Source organism: Condylostylus longicornis, unplaced genomic scaffold, assembly GCF_029603195.1.
Source record: "Condylostylus longicornis isolate FDR11 unplaced genomic scaffold, ASM2960319v2 ptg000081l, whole genome shotgun sequence".
Taxonomy (NCBI): Eukaryota; Metazoa; Arthropoda; class Insecta; order Diptera; family Dolichopodidae; genus Condylostylus; species Condylostylus longicornis.
Window position 1 is genome coordinate 208,948 of NW_026578049.1, and position 20,914 is coordinate 229,861.

Here is a 20,914-nt window from a genome sequence, read left to right on the forward strand (position 1 = left end):
TTAAATAAGTATTCTAATTAAAATACTTCAAAAACCTTAATTTAAAAATTTATAATCAAAATGCTTGAAAGCACAAGTTACTCTGGCACAGAAATATCGGAATTAAAATTTTTTTTTAATTATATTGACCTTTACCAAAATTATGCAATAGCTAAGTATTTAATAAATAATGTCACAGAATTTGGTATAAGATTTTCAATAAGTGGTACAATTTATGACCATGAATCTTCACGAATTTCCGAATTGAAAAAACAGATGTCTCAATGCCTATTCAAAACTCTTAACGAATTTATTGATCGTGTTATTGAAAATGATTATATTATTTACGATATAAGTTCGAATTCAAGTGAAATAACGGAAATTGAAAAGGTTTTGGATGCATTAGAAAAATTTTACGAAAATGATATTGAAAATAAATTGGCAATAAAATATTTTATATTGTTGTCTACTCCATTAACATGGGGTACAACAGAAGCAAGAAATAATGAAGGATGTTTATATGAATCAGAATATTCACGAAGAAGATCTCATTCATCGTATACGAAACATAAGCATATTGAACATATAGTTAATCTTTTTGAGAAAAAAGTTAATGGTAAAGTTCGTACCTTGATAATATGTCCTGGTTATTCATTTGGTGAATCAAATGATATATTTCACTATATATTTAAATTAGCTTATTTAAATAAACAAAAAATACCAATTGTTGAACCTGGAAATCAAGTAATTCCAATTATTTATGTAAAAGATCTCGCAAGGTAAGAACTGAAATTAATTTTAAGAGTTAATATTATTATGAATGTAGAAATTATGTATGTATATGTAGTTGCGTATAGTTGAATATTTTAAAATGTAAATAATATATTTTTATATAGGATAATTGGAAAAATTATTGGAGATTTTCCTCCATCTGAAAAAAAATATATTTTTGCTATTCAACCAAATTTCTGGACAATAAAATCTTTTACTCGTGCAATTGTTAATTCTGTAGCAGGAAATGTAATGAAAGTTACCATTATGCCAAAAAATTGTTTGATGAACTATGAAGAGGATTTATTTCCGGTAATAATTGATAAGATTAAAAACAGTAATAAAAAAACAATAAATTTACTAAATAAATAATTTGCTAATTAAGTATATAAAATAAATATAAGTATTAATTCAATAATACGTTAAAATAATTTATAAATTATTTTAAGCAACGGGTGATCGATGCTATTACAACTCCGCTTAAATTGGTTCCCACCTATTTAAAAGATTTCAAATATACTTTCACAAATATAGAAGAAATTGGAAAAGTGTTAGTCAACGAATATCGAATAGAACGTAATTTATTACCAATAAAAATTTTGATTGATGGTCCACCGTTATCAGGGAAATCCATGATCGCCAAAGAAATAGCTGAATATTATAATTTAAATTATTTCGATCCAATGACAGCTGTACAATTTGTTACAAATAAATTACAAAAGAATATAGCCACTGCTAACAAATTTCTTTTTAATTTGGAAAGAGAAAAACTTCAATTAAAAAACGAAAATGATTCTGAAGTACAAAAATTGGAAAAGAATACTAAAGAATTAATAGAAGAATGGCAAGAATACTTGAAGGATTTATCAAATTATGCCTCTATTAAACAAAAATGTCATGAAGAAACTCTAAAATATCAAATAAGGTAATTCTAGAGACATTGTACAGTACATATAATAAACCCAACCACTAACTGTAGATGTATAAAAACAATCATTGCATCAAAATTATATTCAGAGAATCAAGGGTATGTGATTGACGGATTTCCATTCACATATATTCAAGCTTCAGAAATTTTTTTGCACACTGATTTTGACGAAAACGAACAAGGGAAAAATGTTGAAACGCAACTATATACGAACGAATTCACAGAACCACAGTCAAAAAAGTTCAAGACTAGTTCAATTATGCCAAATTTCGTTGTCTTTTTAAATATATCAGATGAATTAGTTTTTAAACGTGGGATGGAGCTATCATGCAAAGAAGTTCTTGAAACTGGTAATAATGAAGAAAATGTTTGCCAACGTTTAGAGGAGTTTAGAGAACGTGATGAGCATGAAGACACTAGTCTTACGAACTTTTTTTATGACTATAACGTTATCCCACAGTGCTTTGCTATAAATGAAGATTCTATATATAATGAAATTATTGACGCCATAAAAATCAAAATTGGATCTCCACATACGTATCCTCTAACACCATTTGAGAAAATAAAAATTAAAAATGCAGAAATATGTAAAAAGAAAAAATTGGATGAGGAATTTCAAAAGAAACAAAACGAAATTAGGTCAAAAATCCAAGCAGAGCGTGAAACAAAGCTCCGTCAATGGGTAGGTTTATCGTTAACGAATTATTTTATTTATAGGAATAGACATTATCATTTTTACCTTCATTTCAGACACATGAATTTGAAATTCTAAAACATGAGGAAGATATGGCAGCTGAAGCAAAATCACTACCATTTCGTCAATATTTGGCAAAGTTTGTGCTTCCAACTTTAACTGAAGGAATTTTGGAAATAGTACGTGTAAGACCTGAAGACCCAATTGACTATTTAGCAGAATTTTTATTTAAAAATAATACTCCTGGTCATATAACTTCTGACAAACACACTCAAGAAATGAAGAAATTGCTGCTAGGCGATGAAAATGAAAGTATTCTCAGTACGTTGGACAGTTATATTTTAAACGAAAATGAATTCAAATGTATGGACTCTACGGAAGAGCGCTAAATTTCTAAGCAATAATTTAGTTTCCACGTTTTTTCCTGATACCACAAATTTATAATTTAATATTAGCAATAACTAAGAACTACATGTCATTTTTTTGTTATTATTCTATTCTGGATCGTAACCGTACAAAGGAGCTTCTAAATAAGCTCTATGCATATCACTAGAATTTCTACGTATTCTTCTACCTATTGGTTCTAAGTCAGCATAACATTTTGGAAAGACTCTTTCAACTGCATCAATTGCTAAAATGAAAAATGAATTTATAAAATTAAACAAAGCAAAAAAAAATTACTGTTACCTTCATTTCTAGTAACGTTTCTAACAGCTAGCACAGAATTTAAGGCTTTGGTTTTTACACAATTTTGATGTGCTTCTTTAATATTGAAAAAAGATGCATCACCTTGAGCCATTGCACTAAAAAATGAACAGTGAGCTAAGTTTGCAGCGCGGATTTCTGTACAAGCTAAATGATCAATATTTTTAAAATCCAAGTCATTGTTGCAGTAATCAAACATATGAATCATTTCATGAGTTAACACTCCTTGCACCATTCCCTAAATAATAAATTACAAGCAAATAATTATGCACATTTAAGTGAACCTATCTATTTAAAGGTTTACCTCGTTTCTTGCCATATTTTGACAAACCACAATTTGGTTGTTGACAGGATCCTAAAAATACATTTCAAATTAATAATAACTACAGCGACAAAATAGAAAAGATTTACGTATCCTCCAGTCACTGTTGTGTCACAAACTTCACAAGAGATATGTCTTCTTATATCAATTGGGCAACCTGAGCTCTTTAAAGCACCCATCATTAATTTAACTAATGGACTATTTTTCACACACCAAAAAACATTGCGTTCACATCTAATTTTGTCAGTTGTTTCACGTCCTTCCAATCCAAGCAAAACTCTACCCCATGATGGCTTAAATGTTTCACCTCGTCTTTCTGGGTATAAATCATAACCCCATTCTTTGCCTTGCTTATTTTCTTGTTCAGGTTGTTTTTGGTTTTCGGTTTTAGGCAAAACTTCTTTATTTTTTGACTCTGCAGCCTCTTTTCCTACCATTTCAATTAAATACGCTAACTGATATTTTATAACCAATTTAATTTAAAAATAATTTTGCGAATTACAAAATCAAAACAAATGATAACACACTTGCACTTATACATACATACATACATACATTTTTTAAAAAACACAAGAATCAATCAGCTGATAGCCAGTTTAGAATGAAATTAGTTGTTAAATTTAACAAAACGTAAAAAGTATCTACAAGATTTGTCTCGTAAGGAATATCGGCAATAGCATTATTAAAGATTTTTAAAAAATTAAGAGAGGAAGAAAAGGTGAGACCTACTGGATTATTTTTGTAATCCATATCTTTATATGTATGAATTAATCCAGCAAGCTGATGTGTATTTGCTAAATAGAAATCTACTTTTCTTCGGTTAACTAAATATGTATGCAGAATAGAGCAATTCACTTTAAGTTAGTAAAAAATATGACATTTGTAATTACAATTTCATTTATTTTAATTTCTATAACATATTAAACTCAGTAGGTATTTAATTATTTCTACCATGATGGTGCTTCGCCCTCTTTTAAATTTCGGCCATAAAGTGCACTTTTGTCTCTGAATCTTGTCATTCTTTCAGTTTCTTTGATATCAAGAAACCATCCTACTAGGAAGCCAGTTAAAGGTAAAGCACCCCAAAGATATTGCTTTGTTATTCCAAGTCTGACCATTCTTAATTTATGCTTTCCTTCTTCAGTTGTTCTTGTTCACGTTTCCAATTTCTGGTATGATTTAAATCTGCCAAAATTGTTGATGCAGTAAAGGTTGGGAAAAAAATCACGGCACCGTATTTCCTCAAGAACTGTTTAACTACAATGCCTGTTTTTGCCATAAACTAAAAAATAAAAGAAAATTATGTAATTCAATTGAATTCGTTCTTAACCATAACAAAATAAAATAAAAACAGTTCTATAATTAAAATTTACAACTGATTAAAGATCTCTCAGTGTTATTAAAATATTAAATAGAAATTAAATTATCTTAGAATTTTCACAAATGTTCAAAAATAAAAAAATCTCAATACTAACCAACAAAAACAATGAAATAAAATGAAATAGTTTCGAATTGACAACTATATGTGTCAATTTGTGTCAAAAATTCAAAAATAATGGCAACTTACAGAATATTCAATGACATCTAAATTAGAAATGCCGTTTGTATGAAATCAGGATTTTATTGTTTTACATGCAGGTTTCATTAACAAACGTGTGGAGCATAGATTACCAAAGCAAAAAATATTTTATTATATTAATAATCAAAACACCCGAATTTTAGATTCTCTAAGAATATTCTGTCGCCAAAAGAAATATTTCTCGATAAAAATTTTTTGTGGGAGGTAAAGAAAACTTATTCAGTTTAAATTTCATTTATAATATCTTATAAAATTCTTTGAAGGAATTCGTTCTAGAAGCCCCATTTCAAATTTCTACTTATTTTAGAGTTCCCAGAATATAAACATTTTTTTTAGAAAGAATTGGTTTTATTAGAGAGAAAAGGAAAGATAGATTCTATTGTCAATCTAATAGTTAAATATGTCTATGGTATTTTCGCAGTTAAGTTTTATTTATTTTTTAGAAAGGATATAACGGAAAAAGGAAAAAACCTTCCGATATTTGTGTTAAATGGAAATGAATAATCTGCACTCAGCATCTTCTATAACTGGCTTTATTGCTTTCTTTCTTATAGCAAATAATATTGTAAAGCAAATAATTTAACTTGATACATATTTATAAAAGCGATATTTTTTCCAAAATCGGGTTAAATTGGTACTTCGGGTTGAATTGGATTTTAAATTTCTTGGACATCAATAAATGAAATGCACAAAGATAGTAAGTAATTTTGGAAAAATAATTAAATAACTTTTATCATGTCAAGAAACATACATAAGCTCTATTATTAGGCTACTATGCTGTAATATAGCTCCAAACTTTCTCCTGAAAACATTAATTTTTATTTTATTGACTAACAGTATGTTATTGTTTAAGTTTCCTATAAGTTAGGATTCCAATTGTAAAAGAAGGATACTCATACCATATTATTAAACTACAGTGTACAAGTAGAAATTATATTTTTGTATGTATGTATATGTATACAAAACACTTAAAATAATTTTTTTTAATTTTCAACAATACATTTAAATAATACAGCCCAGAATAAAATGTTTGCGTGCATGTAATTAGTATTTCTAGGGAAATAACTTGGTTTTCGGACAAACTATGTACATATACATTGCGTTTCTATATTAAAAAATTAATTAAGTTACCTATAATACCTTTTAATTTACTAAAAGAAAAATCGTTTTTAATTTTTTTTGTTTAACGTAAATTATCTATGTATATTAGAAAACCAATGTAAAAAAAAAAACATCAACTAAATTTAATCATCTTAATTTACTCAGCCTTTTTTTCAGCATTACGTAAAGCTCTCTTTCTTACAGCAAATAAATTTTTCATTACATAACTATTCAAAAAGGAATCGCAAGTTAAAGCTCTTATGGCATCAATAGCTAATTTCATTAAAGCATGTGGAAAATAACCAGTTGTATGAGCTGAAATTCCTAATGTTCTTAAAGCAGATGCAACATAACAATCAGCGGAAGGTGCCATCAATGTTGGTCTCTTTATTTTAGTCATATTTGATACAACATATCCAGGCATAACACTTTGTACAATAATTCCTTGTCCTTTATATTCTGTATTCAAATCATCAGAGAATTTATCAATAAATGCTTTAGTACCACTATATAAACATAATAATGGATTTGGAACATGTGCAGCCATTGATGAAATATTTATAACAATACCACGTTTACGTTCAATCATTTGTGGCATAATTAAACGACACATATGCGTTACAGAATTTATATTACATGTTATAATATCACGTAAAAATTTTTCATTTTGTATATTTAAAAAGAAATCTGGATAAGTATAGCTCATTCCGACATTATTAACTAATACACCAATTTCAAGATTTTGAATATTTGTTGAAATTTTTGTATATATTTCGGGACCACTTGTAAAATCAACATCAATCAATTTTACTTCAACTTGACTACATTCAGCTAAAATTAAATAATAAAATGAAATTATTAATAATTTAAAATTTTATGTTTATTCTTAGGTTGTTTGTGTTAGTGGTTAGTAAATGTTGACATACCGATTTCTGATTTAACTTTTTCAAGTTTTTCTAAGGATCTGCTTATTAAAATCACATTTAATCCTTTCTTTGCAAGCTGAAAAGATTAAAGAAATTTTGAATTAGTTCTAAATTATGCACATCTAAGATGATTTTATTTGTTAATTTTTTAATGCTTCGAATCAGAATTTTAATCGTAAAATAGAAAAATATATTGTTGTAAGTTAAATTTTATTGACTAAAATTTACATATACGCACATACATACATTAAATTGTTGTGAAGATAGAACAACTTGAACTCTTATAAATATATTCACATACACTGCATTAAATGATTTTTAATTATTTAAGATGAGCAGTATTTTAACAAAATACTCTAGCTAGAGATCAAGATTAATGAAGATGATAAAGTTCAAAGTATGATCATAATTAAGTTTTCACTTATTTTAAGACATTAAACTTTTCTCTGACAATAATTGTGTGTGTAATATTGCAGTACTAACATTGCTGTTTACACTTTGATATTTTAATTGCTTAAGGTGTCATTTAGAAATTTTTTATAAAGTGTGTACATATTTTACGTTTAGCACGACACTTGAATTTAGTATTTAAGCAGCTATAATTACTAACAAATTTTATATTAATAAAATTATATAAGCAATCCATAGTACAGAACATTTAAGTAAATATTTGTAAATTAAACAATTTAAATTAAATAATATTAAAAGTGTGCATTTTGTTTGCAGTGAAAGACTTACATATACATATATGTATATGTATAAAAATAGTATTATGCAAAAATATGGAATTTATTTTGATTTGCAAAAATATTTATTAATTTTCTTTTTTTTTATAAATTTTAATGATTTTTTCATTTGAACATTCCAATTTTTTTTTTATATAAAAATAATAAAATATCAATATAATATTCTATATAAATAATAAATATGTATTACTTATACATATTATTATTTATTGTCTTTGAATATTTGAAATTAAAATAAATTTACATTCAATAATATTTTTTTCTTGATCGTTTATCATAATATTAAAAAAGGGTATAAGAAGTAAAATCAAAAATTGTTTTCGTAACATTTCCGTTTTATTGAATTATTGACACGTACCATATGTATATGTACGTTTTTGTACTTACATAAATGTATATGTACGTATTTAGTTATGCATATATCAGAATTTTAATTGATTGGATTACATAATATGTATAAATTCCATATGAATGTTATGCATAGTACCTACCGGAGTATCTAATGAAATTAAATTTACTAGCAGGTATAGGTAAAAAATTTTAGGCATATTTTAAATAAAAACTTATTGGTAAAACAGTTGTAATCCGCTTGCTTAAAATTTTTAATCAAAAAAAATTTACAAGAACTAAAAGCTCTCGTAATTTAAAGTGATATACAAGGGGGAATACAATGATATATAAATATTACTGATTTCGGTATTCTGAATTTGAGAGAGTTTACGAGTAAATTGAGCAAAAATTAGATATTACTTAGTTAATTAGAAAATTTCTAAATTATTAAAGAAATCATTAAATTTTCTTTTAGAATCTGTAATTGAAGCATTTCATCTTATTAAACACTTTGAGATTTAATGCTGTACCAAATATTTTTTTCTTAAACTAAATTACTAAATAACGGTAAAATATATTTCATTTCTATCAAATCACAAAAAATCTTAAATATACAGGGTGTTTTCTATAGTAATGCATTGACATATATCACCGTGTAGATCGTCATATATTGACTGCGTTATAAATAATTGCATTTTGCAGATATTCACTAGAAAAATGGTACAATAGGCTAGTTAACAAGAATAGAACGAATTTCGTACCAGTTTTAGTTCAGAGATCACTTTTTTTTTTTTTTTAATCACGATAATTTATCTGAAAGTTTCCAAGTTTCATAAAGCCTAACTTGAGCCATTTTTGTTTTTGGATAGCTTGCACTCTTAAATTTTTGATGCAGCTGTTATGGTTATAGATAGTACCCTGAATTTCTTTAATTTTATAATATCTTTAGATTAAAGGATTACAACCGATAACCATGCATTTCAATATAAAATTTCATACTATAATTAAATCTGAAAATTAAAAAGATATGGCAAAGTCATACAATAAATATTCCGCACTTTTTATTGACATATGAATATGCAAATAGATATATATATATATATACATATATATTATATTTATTATTGTAAATCACTGTTATGTGCAATTTTTTGCATATCTATGCAATTTTCTTTGTTTATGTTTAAATTCTTTCAAACAAAAAATACGAAGTAAAAATTTATATCAAATAAATTGAAATTTAAATATAATATAGATATCTTTATTTAAAATTATTATTCTAAATGATTAATTAAAATGCATTCTTTATTTATAAAGTAAAATTGTACGATTATCGAATATTAAGTAGGAAACTACATAATTTATTAGAAATCTTCCATAAGATATATATGTATTATAGAAAATCAATAATTAATGCAGAAATCAATAAAATTGGTATTTTTCTATATACATGTACATAGATATATAAATATATACGTTATTTTTAATTCCTTGTATTAAATTAGAAGAATTTTTTAGCAATTATTTAGCAATGTACATAATATAATTTCGCACATTGGCCTTACAATTTCTAAATAATCTATTATACACTTATGTATTTAAATTATAACTACTCTACCTATATAAATGTGTATATACGCAAATATATTTAGTTACAACATAATTGAATTCAAATTTAATTGTAAAGAATTTAAAATATATTATATGACGTATTATGTACTTAGGTGTACATTAAAATATTTTAATATAAAATTGCATGTAAAGGTTAATAACCACTTAAAACATAAAATAATGATGAATTTTTATTTGGTTTTAATTACTAAATACACATACGAATATACATCTTATTTGTGGGTTTTAGGTTTTAATATAATTAAAACATACCACACTTTTAAATTTCAATTAATATTTAATTCAAAATTCTATAATTTCAAAGGTGTAATGTAATTGAAATTGTTATACAATTTATTAATTTTTCTTATCATATTTATTACAATTCTTGAAAAATAAAATTATATAAATTATTTAATTATTTAAAATTGATTAGATAAGGTGCAAGTTCAAAATCACATATGTTCTATATACATATGAATGAACCGGCATAAAATAAGGTTATATGCATAATATTTTATTCGAATTCACTATATAATATATAAGTTGTTATACTATAATATATGTACATATATTTTGTTTTGTTACCATGTACACTATAACGTATACTTAAAAAATTTTATTTACTTACAGCTTTGGCATATGCTTTTCCAATACCTTCAGTGGCACCGGTAATAACTAAAATAAAAAAAATATATATATAAAATAAATGTACCAAAAAAAAAAAAAGGGAAAAATCAATATGTATAACAGTTATATTCCTTATATATATCCTTTTTTGTAAAATTTCTTTTAATTGTAATAATTAATTAATTTTATTCTATACACAATGTATATGTATACCTGCCCATTTTCCCATTTTTTCAACATCAACTTTAGGACCAATAAAATTTGGTCCTATTAAATTATTATAAAGCCATGGTAAAAATCTTTTTGCTATTTGTAATAAAACAATTAAAACACAAAAACAACTTAAATTGCAACTCATTTTTTTAATACCGACAATTTTATTGTTTTTCATACAAAATTTGATAAATAACTAAAATTTAATTTAAAATACAATGGGGGAAAGAAAAACTCAAATTTGAAATTTTTATTTTTTTTTGCTTTTTTTTATTTCAGAATATTAACGCAATTTTCTCGAATTTCTCAGTACTTTTATGTTTTGAAAATTTTTGAGTATAATATGGTGGTAAAATAATGTCCGACTCTCTATTTAATATTATTAAAAAATTTTTCTATGTGAGATTACTCCAATAACAAAAAATTATTTAATTCTGCTATTAAATTGGTTAGTATTGTGAATTAAAAAAATGAGTACAGAATTTTCTTTCTTATTTATTTTATTTAATTATTTTTCATAGTATTAGTTTTTAATATTAAAGATTACTGCAGTTTTTTTTGAGTTCCAAATATAATATTTTTACTATCGAAAGTTTATGCGATGACTATATATGTACGTATTGTGTCGAATTCAGTAATAAAATTCCCTTCCGTTGTTCTATATAAAAAAAAATAACGATAATAATATTGTCATTTTAATATTACACACATAGAAAATTTTAATTTATAGATGTTTGTATGTATTAGAAAAAATCTAAGGGGTAAAACAAAAAAAAAATTCATGAGAAATTTAAAATTCTATAGGGTACAATATTGAAAATGTCCATATTATAGGATTACCAACTTATCAAATTTTTATGAAATAAAAATAAGTTTTGGTAATGTTAGATTTTGTGTTGTTAACAATTTTTATATACGCTTATGTAGTGGATTCGTAATAGAAATATTTTTGATAAAGTTTAACGTGCATTCTAACACAAATTACATAAATCTTATTAATCAAATTTTTTCGATTAATAAGACGAATCGAAGTCAGCAATAAAACGTCTTTTTCTATTTAAATATGTTAATTAGTGTAGACGTTTTTCTTTATCTTGTAATCAAAAATCCAATTTCTATAACAAAAAATTTACACGAAAGATGCATAATTGAGTTTAGTCCTATTCTCTTTTTTTTATTTATCGAATTTACAGTATTGTAACGTAACTTAAACTTAACGGAGTAACTTATCTTTATTTTTTTTTTTGAATTGTGACGATATTCTTTTTTTTCTATAATTCAAATTTAAGAAAAAAACAAAAAATAAAACACAGAGGGCATTGAAATATTATTGTGAATGTTAACTAATTTTGAGTTGTTGCTGTAGCAATCGAGCAGCTTTATTGAATTTATTAAGGAAAGAAATGAAGCATTTTCTTGTCAAGAGTATAAGAAATTGTGAGAGAGTTACATGTACATATTATAATACAGTACTCTACTTTCAAAAGTACTATGTGTTAGAATGCAAAAAATATAAGGATACGTATACAAGTATGCATATATGTATATCGCATATAATGTTGAAATTAGAATCATCTAGTATAAATGAAAATTGCTTATATAAATTATGTTCCTAATTAATTGTCATACTGACTTGTTTTTACTTCGCCTTACCTTAATCTTTAAAATTCTCGTTTTCATTTTATTTTGAAAAAAAAAAAAATAAATTTAATTCGGTTACCCTATTTTGTTTTATATTAACATTTTGTATAGCATAAAATATTTTTTATAAAGGAAATTATATTTTGTATTCTTTATAAAGAACATTTTTTTAATAGAATTTTTGTATTTCTATACATACATATGTGTACTTACTTACATACATTCAAAACAAAAAAAAAACATATTATTTTAATTTAATATTTTCTCTTTATTTATTCTTATAGATTATTTGTATGAGAGCCCATGTGGTATATACTCAGTAGCTCCATATAGAAATTATGCGCGCGCAATATATTATGCTATCATCAATGCGATAATACGCAAATGTACAGTTAAACAATTATACATACTACGATTTATATGGTGTGATTATTTTATATTATGGTCCCATACATGCATAGTATGAAAAATCAAAAGTAAATATTTTTGTTAGAGAAAAAATTTCGATAAGGTGTCTCAAGGATTTCAAAATGATTAATTAGGGAGTAATTAAAATGAAGTGGTAGTAGTTATTTATGTTAGGTTTGGTATTTTTTTTTAAATTAATTTAGAATTTTATTTTAGGAGTGCTTTCATTTGCGATCATATCTATTGTAATGAAAATGCTGAGCAGTTTTAAATTGTTACAGAAATAAAATAAATTTAGATGTAATCAGGCAAAAGCTGATCAGGCATTATAAAGTAGACTAGAAAGATCGAGATGATAAAATTATTTGATATTTTAATTAAAGTTTTTATATAAAATTTTATGATATTGTATTATTAAATGTTGTTAATTATAATACAAAATAATTTTGTAAAACTTTTCATAAAAATTTTATAATTTCGAATTTTCTTTGAAAAAAAAAAAAAATTCTCATAAATTTTGAAAATCAATTTTTTAATTTAAAATTTTCTCTGATTATTCTTTTTAGTCAGAAATCTGCAAACAAAAAAGATACGGCAGACTAGTCACCCACCTAGTTAATCCACTGACTAACGAAACTGAACTATGACTCTATCGAGATATCATTCAACGGCGCTTATATAAGGGGTGATTAAGAGAGAAAATTAATTGTGTGGTGGATTTCATTATATTATTATTGTTTATATTTTATTGTTTATATTTTTCTCTATAAATATAATATATATGACCCTGTAATATAAATTATAATAACGTTTTGAACAATATAGTAATAGAGTCTACAATTTTGGAAAATGTCAACGCTAGTGTAATGAAAACACTATATCCATGTGTATATTTTGTTATTGTACTTTTCTTTTCATATTTTAATTAATAAATTGACTGTGTATATAGGCACTATGCTTGTTCTTAAACACATATGTATGTATGTAGGTGTATTTATATAAATATGTATAGATCTAGAAATTCATTCAAATATAATAATATATATGTAATAATGTAAAATTTATCAATTGTAAATTTTATTTCTTAATAATAGTCTAATTTATAGATGCAAATTATAATTTATGAATGCATTTGAGAAATAATTTTTATTTCTCTTAGTAATTGAAAAGATATTTTATAAAATCAACGTTAAATTACCGTTATTTAAAATATTATTACGTACACATTACATTTTGTTTCCTATAGTGTAATCAGAATTTTCAATGAAATTAAATAATTTATTTTGGAAGAGGCCATTATACACGTTTATTATTTACATATATATGTACATACATTGTATATGTAAATGCATAAATATATGTAATTTATCATGAAAATTAATGTTATATTTTTGGTATCCATAAATAGAAAATTATTTAAAATTCCTTAAAAAGCTATATACTATATAAATTAAAGTTTTGCAAACGTTATTAACGAAATAGTTTATATAAAAGCTTAATAATTACATACATACGTACATAATAGAAAAAAAGCATGAGTTTGATCAATAATTCTACATGAATATGTATATGATACCAATGAAATTTATATTGCTGAATTACTCAATTTAAGGAAATTAAATTACAATTTTATTTTTTTAAATTTTCTACAAAATCCTTCTGAGTTTGTTTAGTCTCAATTCTCTAAATTAATTCTGATGTTATTTAAATGTACCTTACCTCCAAATTCCAGTAATTTATAGTCTGAATATACACATTTCATTTCAACTTATAAATTCTAATTTCAATTTAGTTTATGTAAAACTCACACATACACGCTAAGCTGAATTGCATTGATTATTTTTTTTATTGTGAATTATTATATGAATTCAAATTTTTTAAGCACAATTAAATTCAACAGAAATTATGTATGTATGTATTTTCACTTTTAAGTAAATAATATATTTTATGTGTTTAGTACAATTGGGAGAAAACATTCTCTTCTCATCCGAAATATATGCAATATAATATTTATGTTTTTCATGAATTTGCCTTCTATTGTGAATATATTTTATATTACTTTTACATTACTTTAAATATTACTTTAAATATTTTACATTTATTTTAACTAATGTTTTTTTATTTTAATTAATTTGAATTAGGAAAAAAAAATTTAAAATATTATTAGAATATATAAGGTTAATTAGAAATCTTTATTTTTGAGATAAAATTGTTTTTAAAAAAAGAATGTTAAAGATGTTGGTTATTTCACGATATATTAAAATATTACAATTGACACAATTCACAATTAATTATAGAACATTTTAGTAACAAGTGCACATTTTTTAAGTAAAATTGTGAATAATAAATTTTTCCTGTTGTGCTCCTTACTTCTCTGCCTGGTTTTAATTTTGGTTAGCTCATCATTATTTTACTCCAAAAATTTAAAGGGCGAATTTAATAAACAGCCGGGCGAATTTTAAAATAAAACAAAACTTATAATTTTAAATTGCATTTTAAATGTCTTATTAATTAATTATGTGCATTTATAATATTTTCCTGTATTCTATTTAAAAAAATAATTTTATATATGTATATGTATATATAAGAATATATTTTGTATAATATTTTTCTTAAAATTATTTTGTATAAAAAATTATTTGTATTGAAATTTTACTTTTTTTAATTATTAAACTAATAAGCATTGTTCTATAATTTTGTATTTTATTGTAATGTATAATGTTTATATGGAAATATATTTTATTTGATTGTAATGAAAGAAATTTTTTGGAAATAAATTAAATTTAATATAATAACAAAAAACGAGGAGTATAGAAATAAAATGTAGTTGATTTGATAATATTTCCCAAATTATTTTTTTATTTTTAAATTTTTTTCAACATCTTTGGGAAAGTTGATTTTCTAAATCTTTCATTTTTTGATACATATTAATATAATGCATTTGTAATTGCCTTTGATATGCCAAAACTTTTTCTTTTTCTGCAGCCCATTCTTGTTTTTCATTTTCAAATGCCATTCTTACTTCTTCTAATTCACGTTTAAGTGATTCAGTTTCATTAATACGATTTATTGATTGTTGTTGATTTATAGAATTTTTTAATTGTTCATTTTGGGTATCATTATTTTGATTTAAATAATTTCTAGCAATATCTGGTAAATTTGATGTTTTTTTACCATTACCACCATTATTATTTGGTGAATTTAATAAAATATTATTTTCATTATCATTAAATATTGTTGTATCATTTGTTAATGTTCCAGTTGATTTTAAACAATTTATAATAACATCTAAATCATCTTCTTGTAGAGCTTTTTTAACAAAATTTTCAGTTGTTATGATACTATTATTAATATCATCATTAGCGCCATCAATTTCATCATGATGATTACTTTGGTTTTCAAAATTTTCCATATGATTAATATCATTTGATATTGAATTTTTTTTACAAATACCAGATAAATTTTCAATTTTATATTTTAAACGTGTATATTTACCAGATGGTTCTTCACCATATTCATGAAATATTGCTAAATCAGATAATTCTTTACGAAGTTTACCTAATTCATTTGTTAGTGCTAAAATAACTTGATCTTTTAATATTATAATACGATTTAATTGTGCAATATCTAAATTATTATTGGTTTCGAACTAAAAAAAAAAAAAAATTAATTTGTTTTTTATTACAAAATTTTAAAAAAATTCAAACCACCTCATTATTATTAATGCCATTAACAATTGATGTATCATTTTGATTTTGAATTTCTTCTTGATGTTCTGTTTTAATATTAACAATTTCATGATCTTTGAGTGTTAATTCCATCTAAAATTTTAATTCAAAATTTAAAATTATATTAATTGTATTTATCGATTTCAATAAAATTATTTACCTTAGCCTCTTTTAATTGAGTTTTTAATAAAGCTATTTCACCATTCTTCTGGCATACAGTCCATTCATTTTCCTCTAATTGTGTTTTTAAATTTAATATTAATTTATCCATAACATTAATTTTTTCTTCCAATTGTAAAACACGATCCCGCATTGTACGTTCTGTTGTTTTAAGTCCTTCTGTTTCATTTCTATACAAAAAAGAAAAATTTTAAAAGAATATTAACAAAAAATGTTGCATAAATTTAGGATGAAATTTTTTTTACTTAGATTATATTTTTACATTGAAAGTGAAATTTTCATTTTAATATTTTTTTTTTATAACAAAGAGCTTTAAGGTTTAAAATATTTCCGATCAAATGAAAATTGTGAATATTTTGAATTTAATACAAAAAAAAAATAAATACAAATTCAATTTTTCCATAAATTAACATTAGAAATTTTGTAAGAACACGAGAGGAATTTTAATATATTTTTTTTATGATAATTTGCTTTAATAACATTAGAGAATACTGAATAGCCCTGAAGGATTGGAACTGCTTAATTTAATATACAATTAATTTGTAAATATAGTTGTAAATTTTGCATTATGCTCCAATTCTGTAGCGTTAGAGTGCATATTTGAATTTAAAATTTATGCCTATTAACAAATTAAGATTCTAATATTAAAAATTAAGCTAGAATTTGTTAATTATTAAAATTTCGCACGTCTTAACGATTCTGGATTAAAAATTTCAAAATTGTTATCACTAATCAAGCAACTTGTTCATAATTGAGTTGTAAGAATAAAGTAAACTTCGGCAAAATTGCAACATATTTACGCAATTTCAAATTTTTGGCTTTTGCTGCTTTTTCAATTTGAGTAATTTTGCATAATTTTTATAATAACAATAATAATATTAATAAATTCATAAATTTGACCTTATTTTTGTTCTTTGTAAATTAAGAAATGAATTTAAAGTGATTCATTTATAATTTACCTTAATAAATCATTTTCATTTTTTAAATCAGTAAATTGTTCTTTAATACGATTTGAATTTTCCGATAAACGTAATTTATTTTGTTTAAATTGAAATGATTGTAATGTTAACATTTGTTCCAATTTTTTTATTTTCATTAAATATTCTCTTTGTTGGCTTTCATAAAATGCTTTAAGTCGTTTAGTTTCTTGTTCCCAATATGCTTCTTTATCCTAAAAATGAAAAATAAAATCAATAAAGAAAATAATAAGAAATTTTTTTTTTTTTTAAAAACATCATTAGTCATTCAGTTCAATTGATTTTTAAAATTGTTCTATACATGCATACACACATGTACATAATAAAAATTTTCATAAATATTTATATAAAATAGCCTCTCGATTTTGAACTTACCTTATGAACTTTAAATATAACCTTTTCATTATGTTCCATTGTTTGCCTTAAATATGATAATTCTGAATCTCTATCTTTAAGAGCAGCTTCAAGTTCTGATATACCAGAATCTGAAGGTGATGGTGTCATATCAAATTGATCTTGATGATGGAATTTATTGCTAGATTTTCTAATATCCATAAAAAAAAAATTTAAAAATAAAAATTTATAGGTCAAAAAGTGGTTAAATTTTATTTTTAATTTTTTATAAAATAGTATGTAAATTGACCACATAAATTTACGAAAGAAAATTCATTGAAACTTGCATAGAGTAAACAATTTATGCGGTTTTTCTTCTAGTAGATCTTATAATATAAGATTAGTGATAATATTATTTTTATTATATACTTACATTGTACTACTTTGGCTATTTGCATCAGAATCTGGTGTATGCCGTACGGATTCCATACTATCATTAATTTTCAATGAACGGGAACAACGTCGACGTGCCATTAAATTACTGCAATAGCTATTATAACCACCATGACGAAGATCTGTTGTACCTATTTGATTAAAAATTTTTTTGAATTTATTAAACATTGTTTTTTTTTTTCGTTTTGTAAAAATTTGTATATTAAAAATAAAGTTAAAAGTGAAAAGAAAAGAATTTTTCATTTGATGAGTTTTCATACAAAAAGAAAATTATAAAATAATAAGAAATTTAAAAAAGCTTACAACATAAACACTTTTTTTATTTTTGTTTTTTTTTTTGTTGTTGCACACGCGTTAATAATAAATTTTATATATAAAAATGTCGTCTTGGATCAGAACTATTCTAAGTCCATTTTTGAGTAAAATTATGGTTTTTTTTACTGATTACATAATTTTTGTGTTATTTTTGTTGCTGCTGTGAGATCATATGCTCCGTTTAAATTTACTGTGAATAAATTTCAAAAAATTTGTGAACTATAAAAACAACCCTCTGTAGCTCAGTAGAACGTCCGCCTAGAAAATGTTAGATAACTGGTTCTAATTTTTCTGCCATGATTCATTTCCTTTGTTTACAACCCTCTGTAGCTAGAAGTTAGTAGAACTTCCGCCTAGAAAGCGGTAGGTGACTGGGTTCAAGTTCCAGTTCGAGGAGAAAAAAATTTTTTAATTTTTCTGCCTTGACTTGTTTCCTTTGGTAACGTCATTATCTATTCTGCAGTTGCATAAATTATTAATTCTTACAACCAATCCACTGAAATAAAACACTTACATTTTTGAATGAAGAAGTAGTTTCCTTAAAAAAATCTAATTTTATTTTTCAATAAAGAATGAAATTAAAAAAAATTCACAAAATTTTAACCGATTACATTTGATGTAATCCTAAAAACTTTAAAATTATCTCCCGGGAAATTTTTCAAAATTTGACTTAGCACAGTTTTGATTTAAGGCGACAATTCATATGTAAAATAATATATAATTTATAAAAAAACGTTCTATATATTCATATATGAAATATTAATTATAAAAAGTCATCAAATTTTTTTTTTATTTTATGCATGTGTATATATGTATGTATTCGTATTAATGTTACTTACTTCCAAATTTCATATTTGGTCCCTGAATTGGAGCTAATGATGGAGTTGAACCATAACGATCACATAAATCATTATATCTATTTGGAATACTATAGTCCGGTTCAAATGGTATTGGCTTAAAGGCAATCGGTCTTAATAAATTCTTTGCCTATATTAATATTGAAATCAATTCAATAAATAAATAAAAAAAAAATTATTAAAATTATTAAAAATATTCAATTGTTATAAATAAGTAAAAAGAAAATAATAATAAAGGTAAATGATATTTTTCAACATAAAAGGTGAATGAATATGTTAAAAAAAGAAACAAACACTGAAAGGAAAAAATAAAATTTAACTTGGCATTAAAGATTAAAGGCATCAACAGTACAAAAAAAAAATATTGTGAATCGTTTGTTTCCTTTTTTCTTTTATTGAGTAATTTAATATTTTTTTTCTTATTACCTAAGTATGTATGAAAAGATTTAATTTGAATCTTCAAATGTGTTATAAATTTCATTTTAAGTTTTGTTAACGGAAGTTTATTTGATCAAACCTCGTAATTTTATCTTTTGAATTTAAATAAATTTACTTGATTAAACCTCAGCGGTGACTTAAAACCAAAGGCTCATACATGTTTGATTGCTTATTTATATTTCATTAGTTTGTATTCAAACGTGCATACATGCAATTGTATGATCGCATACAATTAAGCAATGAAAGGGTTTGTAATTTTTTTACAAACCAAACGCAATTTTTAGTTTTACGAATTTTATTTGTATTAATGCAATAGTTAAGTTGCTTATATTTGCGCAGAATTAATTTACAATCGAACAGTAATTGCAAAACTAAAACTCTCTTTCTGCAAGAGCATTTACCAAAATTGTTCGATACTCTGATCTTATTGTTACTGTATAATACTGTTTGGACGTTTGGATACTGTATACTAACAAACTGTATTGTACTCGTCGTATACAACCAATTTCGTAAACATATGTATATCAAAAATTTTTTGGAGTAACTACAATGGTTTGGATTACTAGACATAATAACTTGAATTTCTTTGTCATAAAAGGTTATCATTAATATTTGAAAACTTACAATATTTGAAAACTTTATATAATAAAAATTTTTGACAGCTTTGAAACATTTAAGTGAGGAAGGACTTATTAATTACGTTGCGAATTTTCTATTAAAAATGCGAAAAACAACAAAGTTTATAAGTTTTTTAAATTGTCTATGAAATTTGAACAACGCCTTATGAAATGCATTCGAATTTCGATTTTGAACATTGAATAATACCTTTATATAGCCCCAGTGCCCTATGACCAGAAATTTTTATAATTTCTAGATAAATTGAATTTATTATTTAACTAGTATATTAGTCAGGCTCATTTGTTTTTATTAAACCCTATAATATTTCAGAACAACTTCGCCTTTTTACATGAAATGTATTTGTGGTTCAACAATAAGAAAAAAACATTAATGAAAAAACGTTAAATGGTGGGCTCTAAATAAGTTATAAA

The 20,914-nt window shown here is 23.9% G+C and overlaps 6 protein-coding genes across 7 annotated transcripts in view; 1 reads left to right on the forward strand and 5 right to left on the reverse strand.

Annotated features, from left to right (window-relative positions):
* Positions 1-60: 60 nt before the first annotated feature.
* Positions 61-2,761, forward strand: LOC129613251 (adenylate kinase 7). Its single transcript, XM_055527236.1, has 8 exons — positions 61-346; positions 473-758; positions 876-1,062; positions 1,200-1,442; positions 1,569-1,675; positions 1,730-2,215; positions 2,318-2,360; positions 2,429-2,761. Exons 1-8 carry the CDS (start codon positions 61-63, stop codon positions 2,759-2,761), a joined length of 1,971 nt encoding a protein of 656 aa, XP_055383211.1.
* A 34-nt stretch (positions 2,762-2,795) lies between these two features.
* Positions 2,796-3,923, reverse strand: LOC129613172 (mitochondrial inner membrane protease ATP23 homolog). The gene is made up of 4 exons (XM_055527131.1): positions 3,489-3,923; positions 3,382-3,432; positions 3,060-3,315; positions 2,796-3,003 (listed from the first exon to the last, which is right to left on the reverse strand). The coding sequence occupies exons 1-4, from the start codon at positions 3,834-3,836 to the stop codon at positions 2,867-2,869; spliced, it is 792 nt and encodes a 263-aa protein (XP_055383106.1). The 5' UTR covers positions 3,837-3,923; the 3' UTR covers positions 2,796-2,866.
* A 355-nt stretch (positions 3,924-4,278) lies between these two features.
* LOC129613242 (NADH dehydrogenase [ubiquinone] 1 beta subcomplex subunit 1) lies at positions 4,279-4,517 on the reverse strand. Its single transcript, XM_055527226.1, has one exon. The coding sequence runs from the start codon at positions 4,515-4,517 to the stop codon at positions 4,347-4,349; it is 171 nt and encodes a 56-aa protein (XP_055383201.1). The 3' UTR covers positions 4,279-4,346.
* Positions 4,518-4,519: 2 nt separating this feature from the next.
* Positions 4,520-4,913, reverse strand: LOC129613243 (uncharacterized). 2 transcript variants are annotated; one of them, XM_055527228.1, is made up of 2 exons: positions 4,875-4,913; positions 4,520-4,681 (listed from the first exon to the last, which is right to left on the reverse strand). In XM_055527228.1, the coding sequence occupies exon 2, from the start codon at positions 4,676-4,678 to the stop codon at positions 4,520-4,522; it is 159 nt and encodes a 52-aa protein (XP_055383203.1). In that variant the 5' UTR covers positions 4,679-4,681; positions 4,875-4,913. The 2 variants fall into 2 exon arrangements, with proteins under 2 accessions (XP_055383203.1, XP_055383202.1); XM_055527227.1 differs by having other exon boundaries at positions 4,773-4,884.
* Positions 4,914-6,217: 1,304 nt separating this feature from the next.
* On the reverse strand, positions 6,218-11,005 carry LOC129613200 (very-long-chain 3-oxoacyl-CoA reductase-B). Its single transcript, XM_055527169.1, has 4 exons — positions 10,536-11,005; positions 10,324-10,370; positions 7,006-7,081; positions 6,218-6,910 (listed from the first exon to the last, which is right to left on the reverse strand). The coding sequence occupies exons 1-4, from the start codon at positions 10,711-10,713 to the stop codon at positions 6,237-6,239; spliced, it is 975 nt and encodes a 324-aa protein (XP_055383144.1). The 5' UTR covers positions 10,714-11,005; the 3' UTR covers positions 6,218-6,236.
* A 4,341-nt stretch (positions 11,006-15,346) lies between these two features.
* The window catches only part of LOC129613229 (putative mediator of RNA polymerase II transcription subunit 26), a 90,195-nt gene continuing 84,627 nt past the window's right edge, over positions 15,347-20,914 (reverse strand). Inside the window, exons 3-9 of the mRNA XM_055527213.1 lie at positions 19,410-19,557; positions 18,236-18,386; positions 17,845-18,013; positions 17,452-17,663; positions 16,473-16,662; positions 16,295-16,405; positions 15,347-16,233 (exon numbers count right to left, since the gene is read on the reverse strand). Coding sequence (XP_055383188.1) covers positions 15,460-16,233; positions 16,295-16,405; positions 16,473-16,662; positions 17,452-17,663; positions 17,845-18,013; positions 18,236-18,386; positions 19,410-19,557 — 1,755 coding nt within the window. The 3' untranslated portion in view covers positions 15,347-15,459. The remainder of the gene's footprint in view (positions 16,234-16,294; positions 16,406-16,472; positions 16,663-17,451; positions 17,664-17,844; positions 18,014-18,235; positions 18,387-19,409; positions 19,558-20,914) is intronic.

What these genes read in the sequence shown, in the direction of transcription:
- LOC129613251 (XM_055527236.1), top strand. Translation starts at nt 61, where the DNA reads ATGCTTGAAAGCACAAGTTACTCTGGCACAGAAATATCGGAATTAAAA. An exon ending in TATGTAAAAGATCTCGCAAG is followed by an intron (nt 759 to 875) that starts GTAAGAACTGAA and finishes ATTTTTATATAG; the next exon opens with GATAATTGGAAAAATTATTG. An exon ending in ATGAAGAGGATTTATTTCCG is followed by an intron (nt 1,063 to 1,199) that starts GTAATAATTGAT and finishes AATTATTTTAAG; the next exon opens with CAACGGGTGATCGATGCTAT.
- LOC129613172 (XM_055527131.1), bottom strand. Translation starts at nt 3,836, where the DNA reads ATGGTAGGAAAAGAGGCTGCAGAGTCAAAAAATAAAGAAGTTTTGCCT. An exon ending in CAACAGTGACTGGAGGATAC is followed by an intron (nt 3,433 to 3,488) that starts GTAAATCTTTTC and finishes ATGTATTTTTAG; the next exon opens with GATCCTGTCAACAACCAAAT. An exon ending in AAACGTTACTAGAAATGAAG is followed by an intron (nt 3,004 to 3,059) that starts GTAACAGTAATT and finishes TTTTCATTTTAG; the next exon opens with CAATTGATGCAGTTGAAAGA.
- LOC129613242 (XM_055527226.1), bottom strand. Translation starts at nt 4,517, where the DNA reads ATGGTCAGACTTGGAATAACAAAGCAATATCTTTGGGGTGCTTTACCT.
- LOC129613243 (XM_055527228.1), bottom strand. Translation starts at nt 4,678, where the DNA reads ATGGCAAAAACAGGCATTGTAGTTAAACAGTTCTTGAGGAAATACGGT.
- LOC129613200 (XM_055527169.1), bottom strand. Translation starts at nt 10,713, where the DNA reads ATGAAAAACAATAAAATTGTCGGTATTAAAAAAATGAGTTGCAATTTA. An exon ending in GAAAAGCATATGCCAAAGCT is followed by an intron (nt 7,082 to 10,323) that starts GTAAGTAAATAA and finishes TAATCTTTTCAG; the next exon opens with CTTGCAAAGAAAGGATTAAA. An exon ending in AAAAGTTAAATCAGAAATCG is followed by an intron (nt 6,911 to 7,005) that starts GTATGTCAACAT and finishes ATTTAATTTTAG; the next exon opens with CTGAATGTAGTCAAGTTGAA.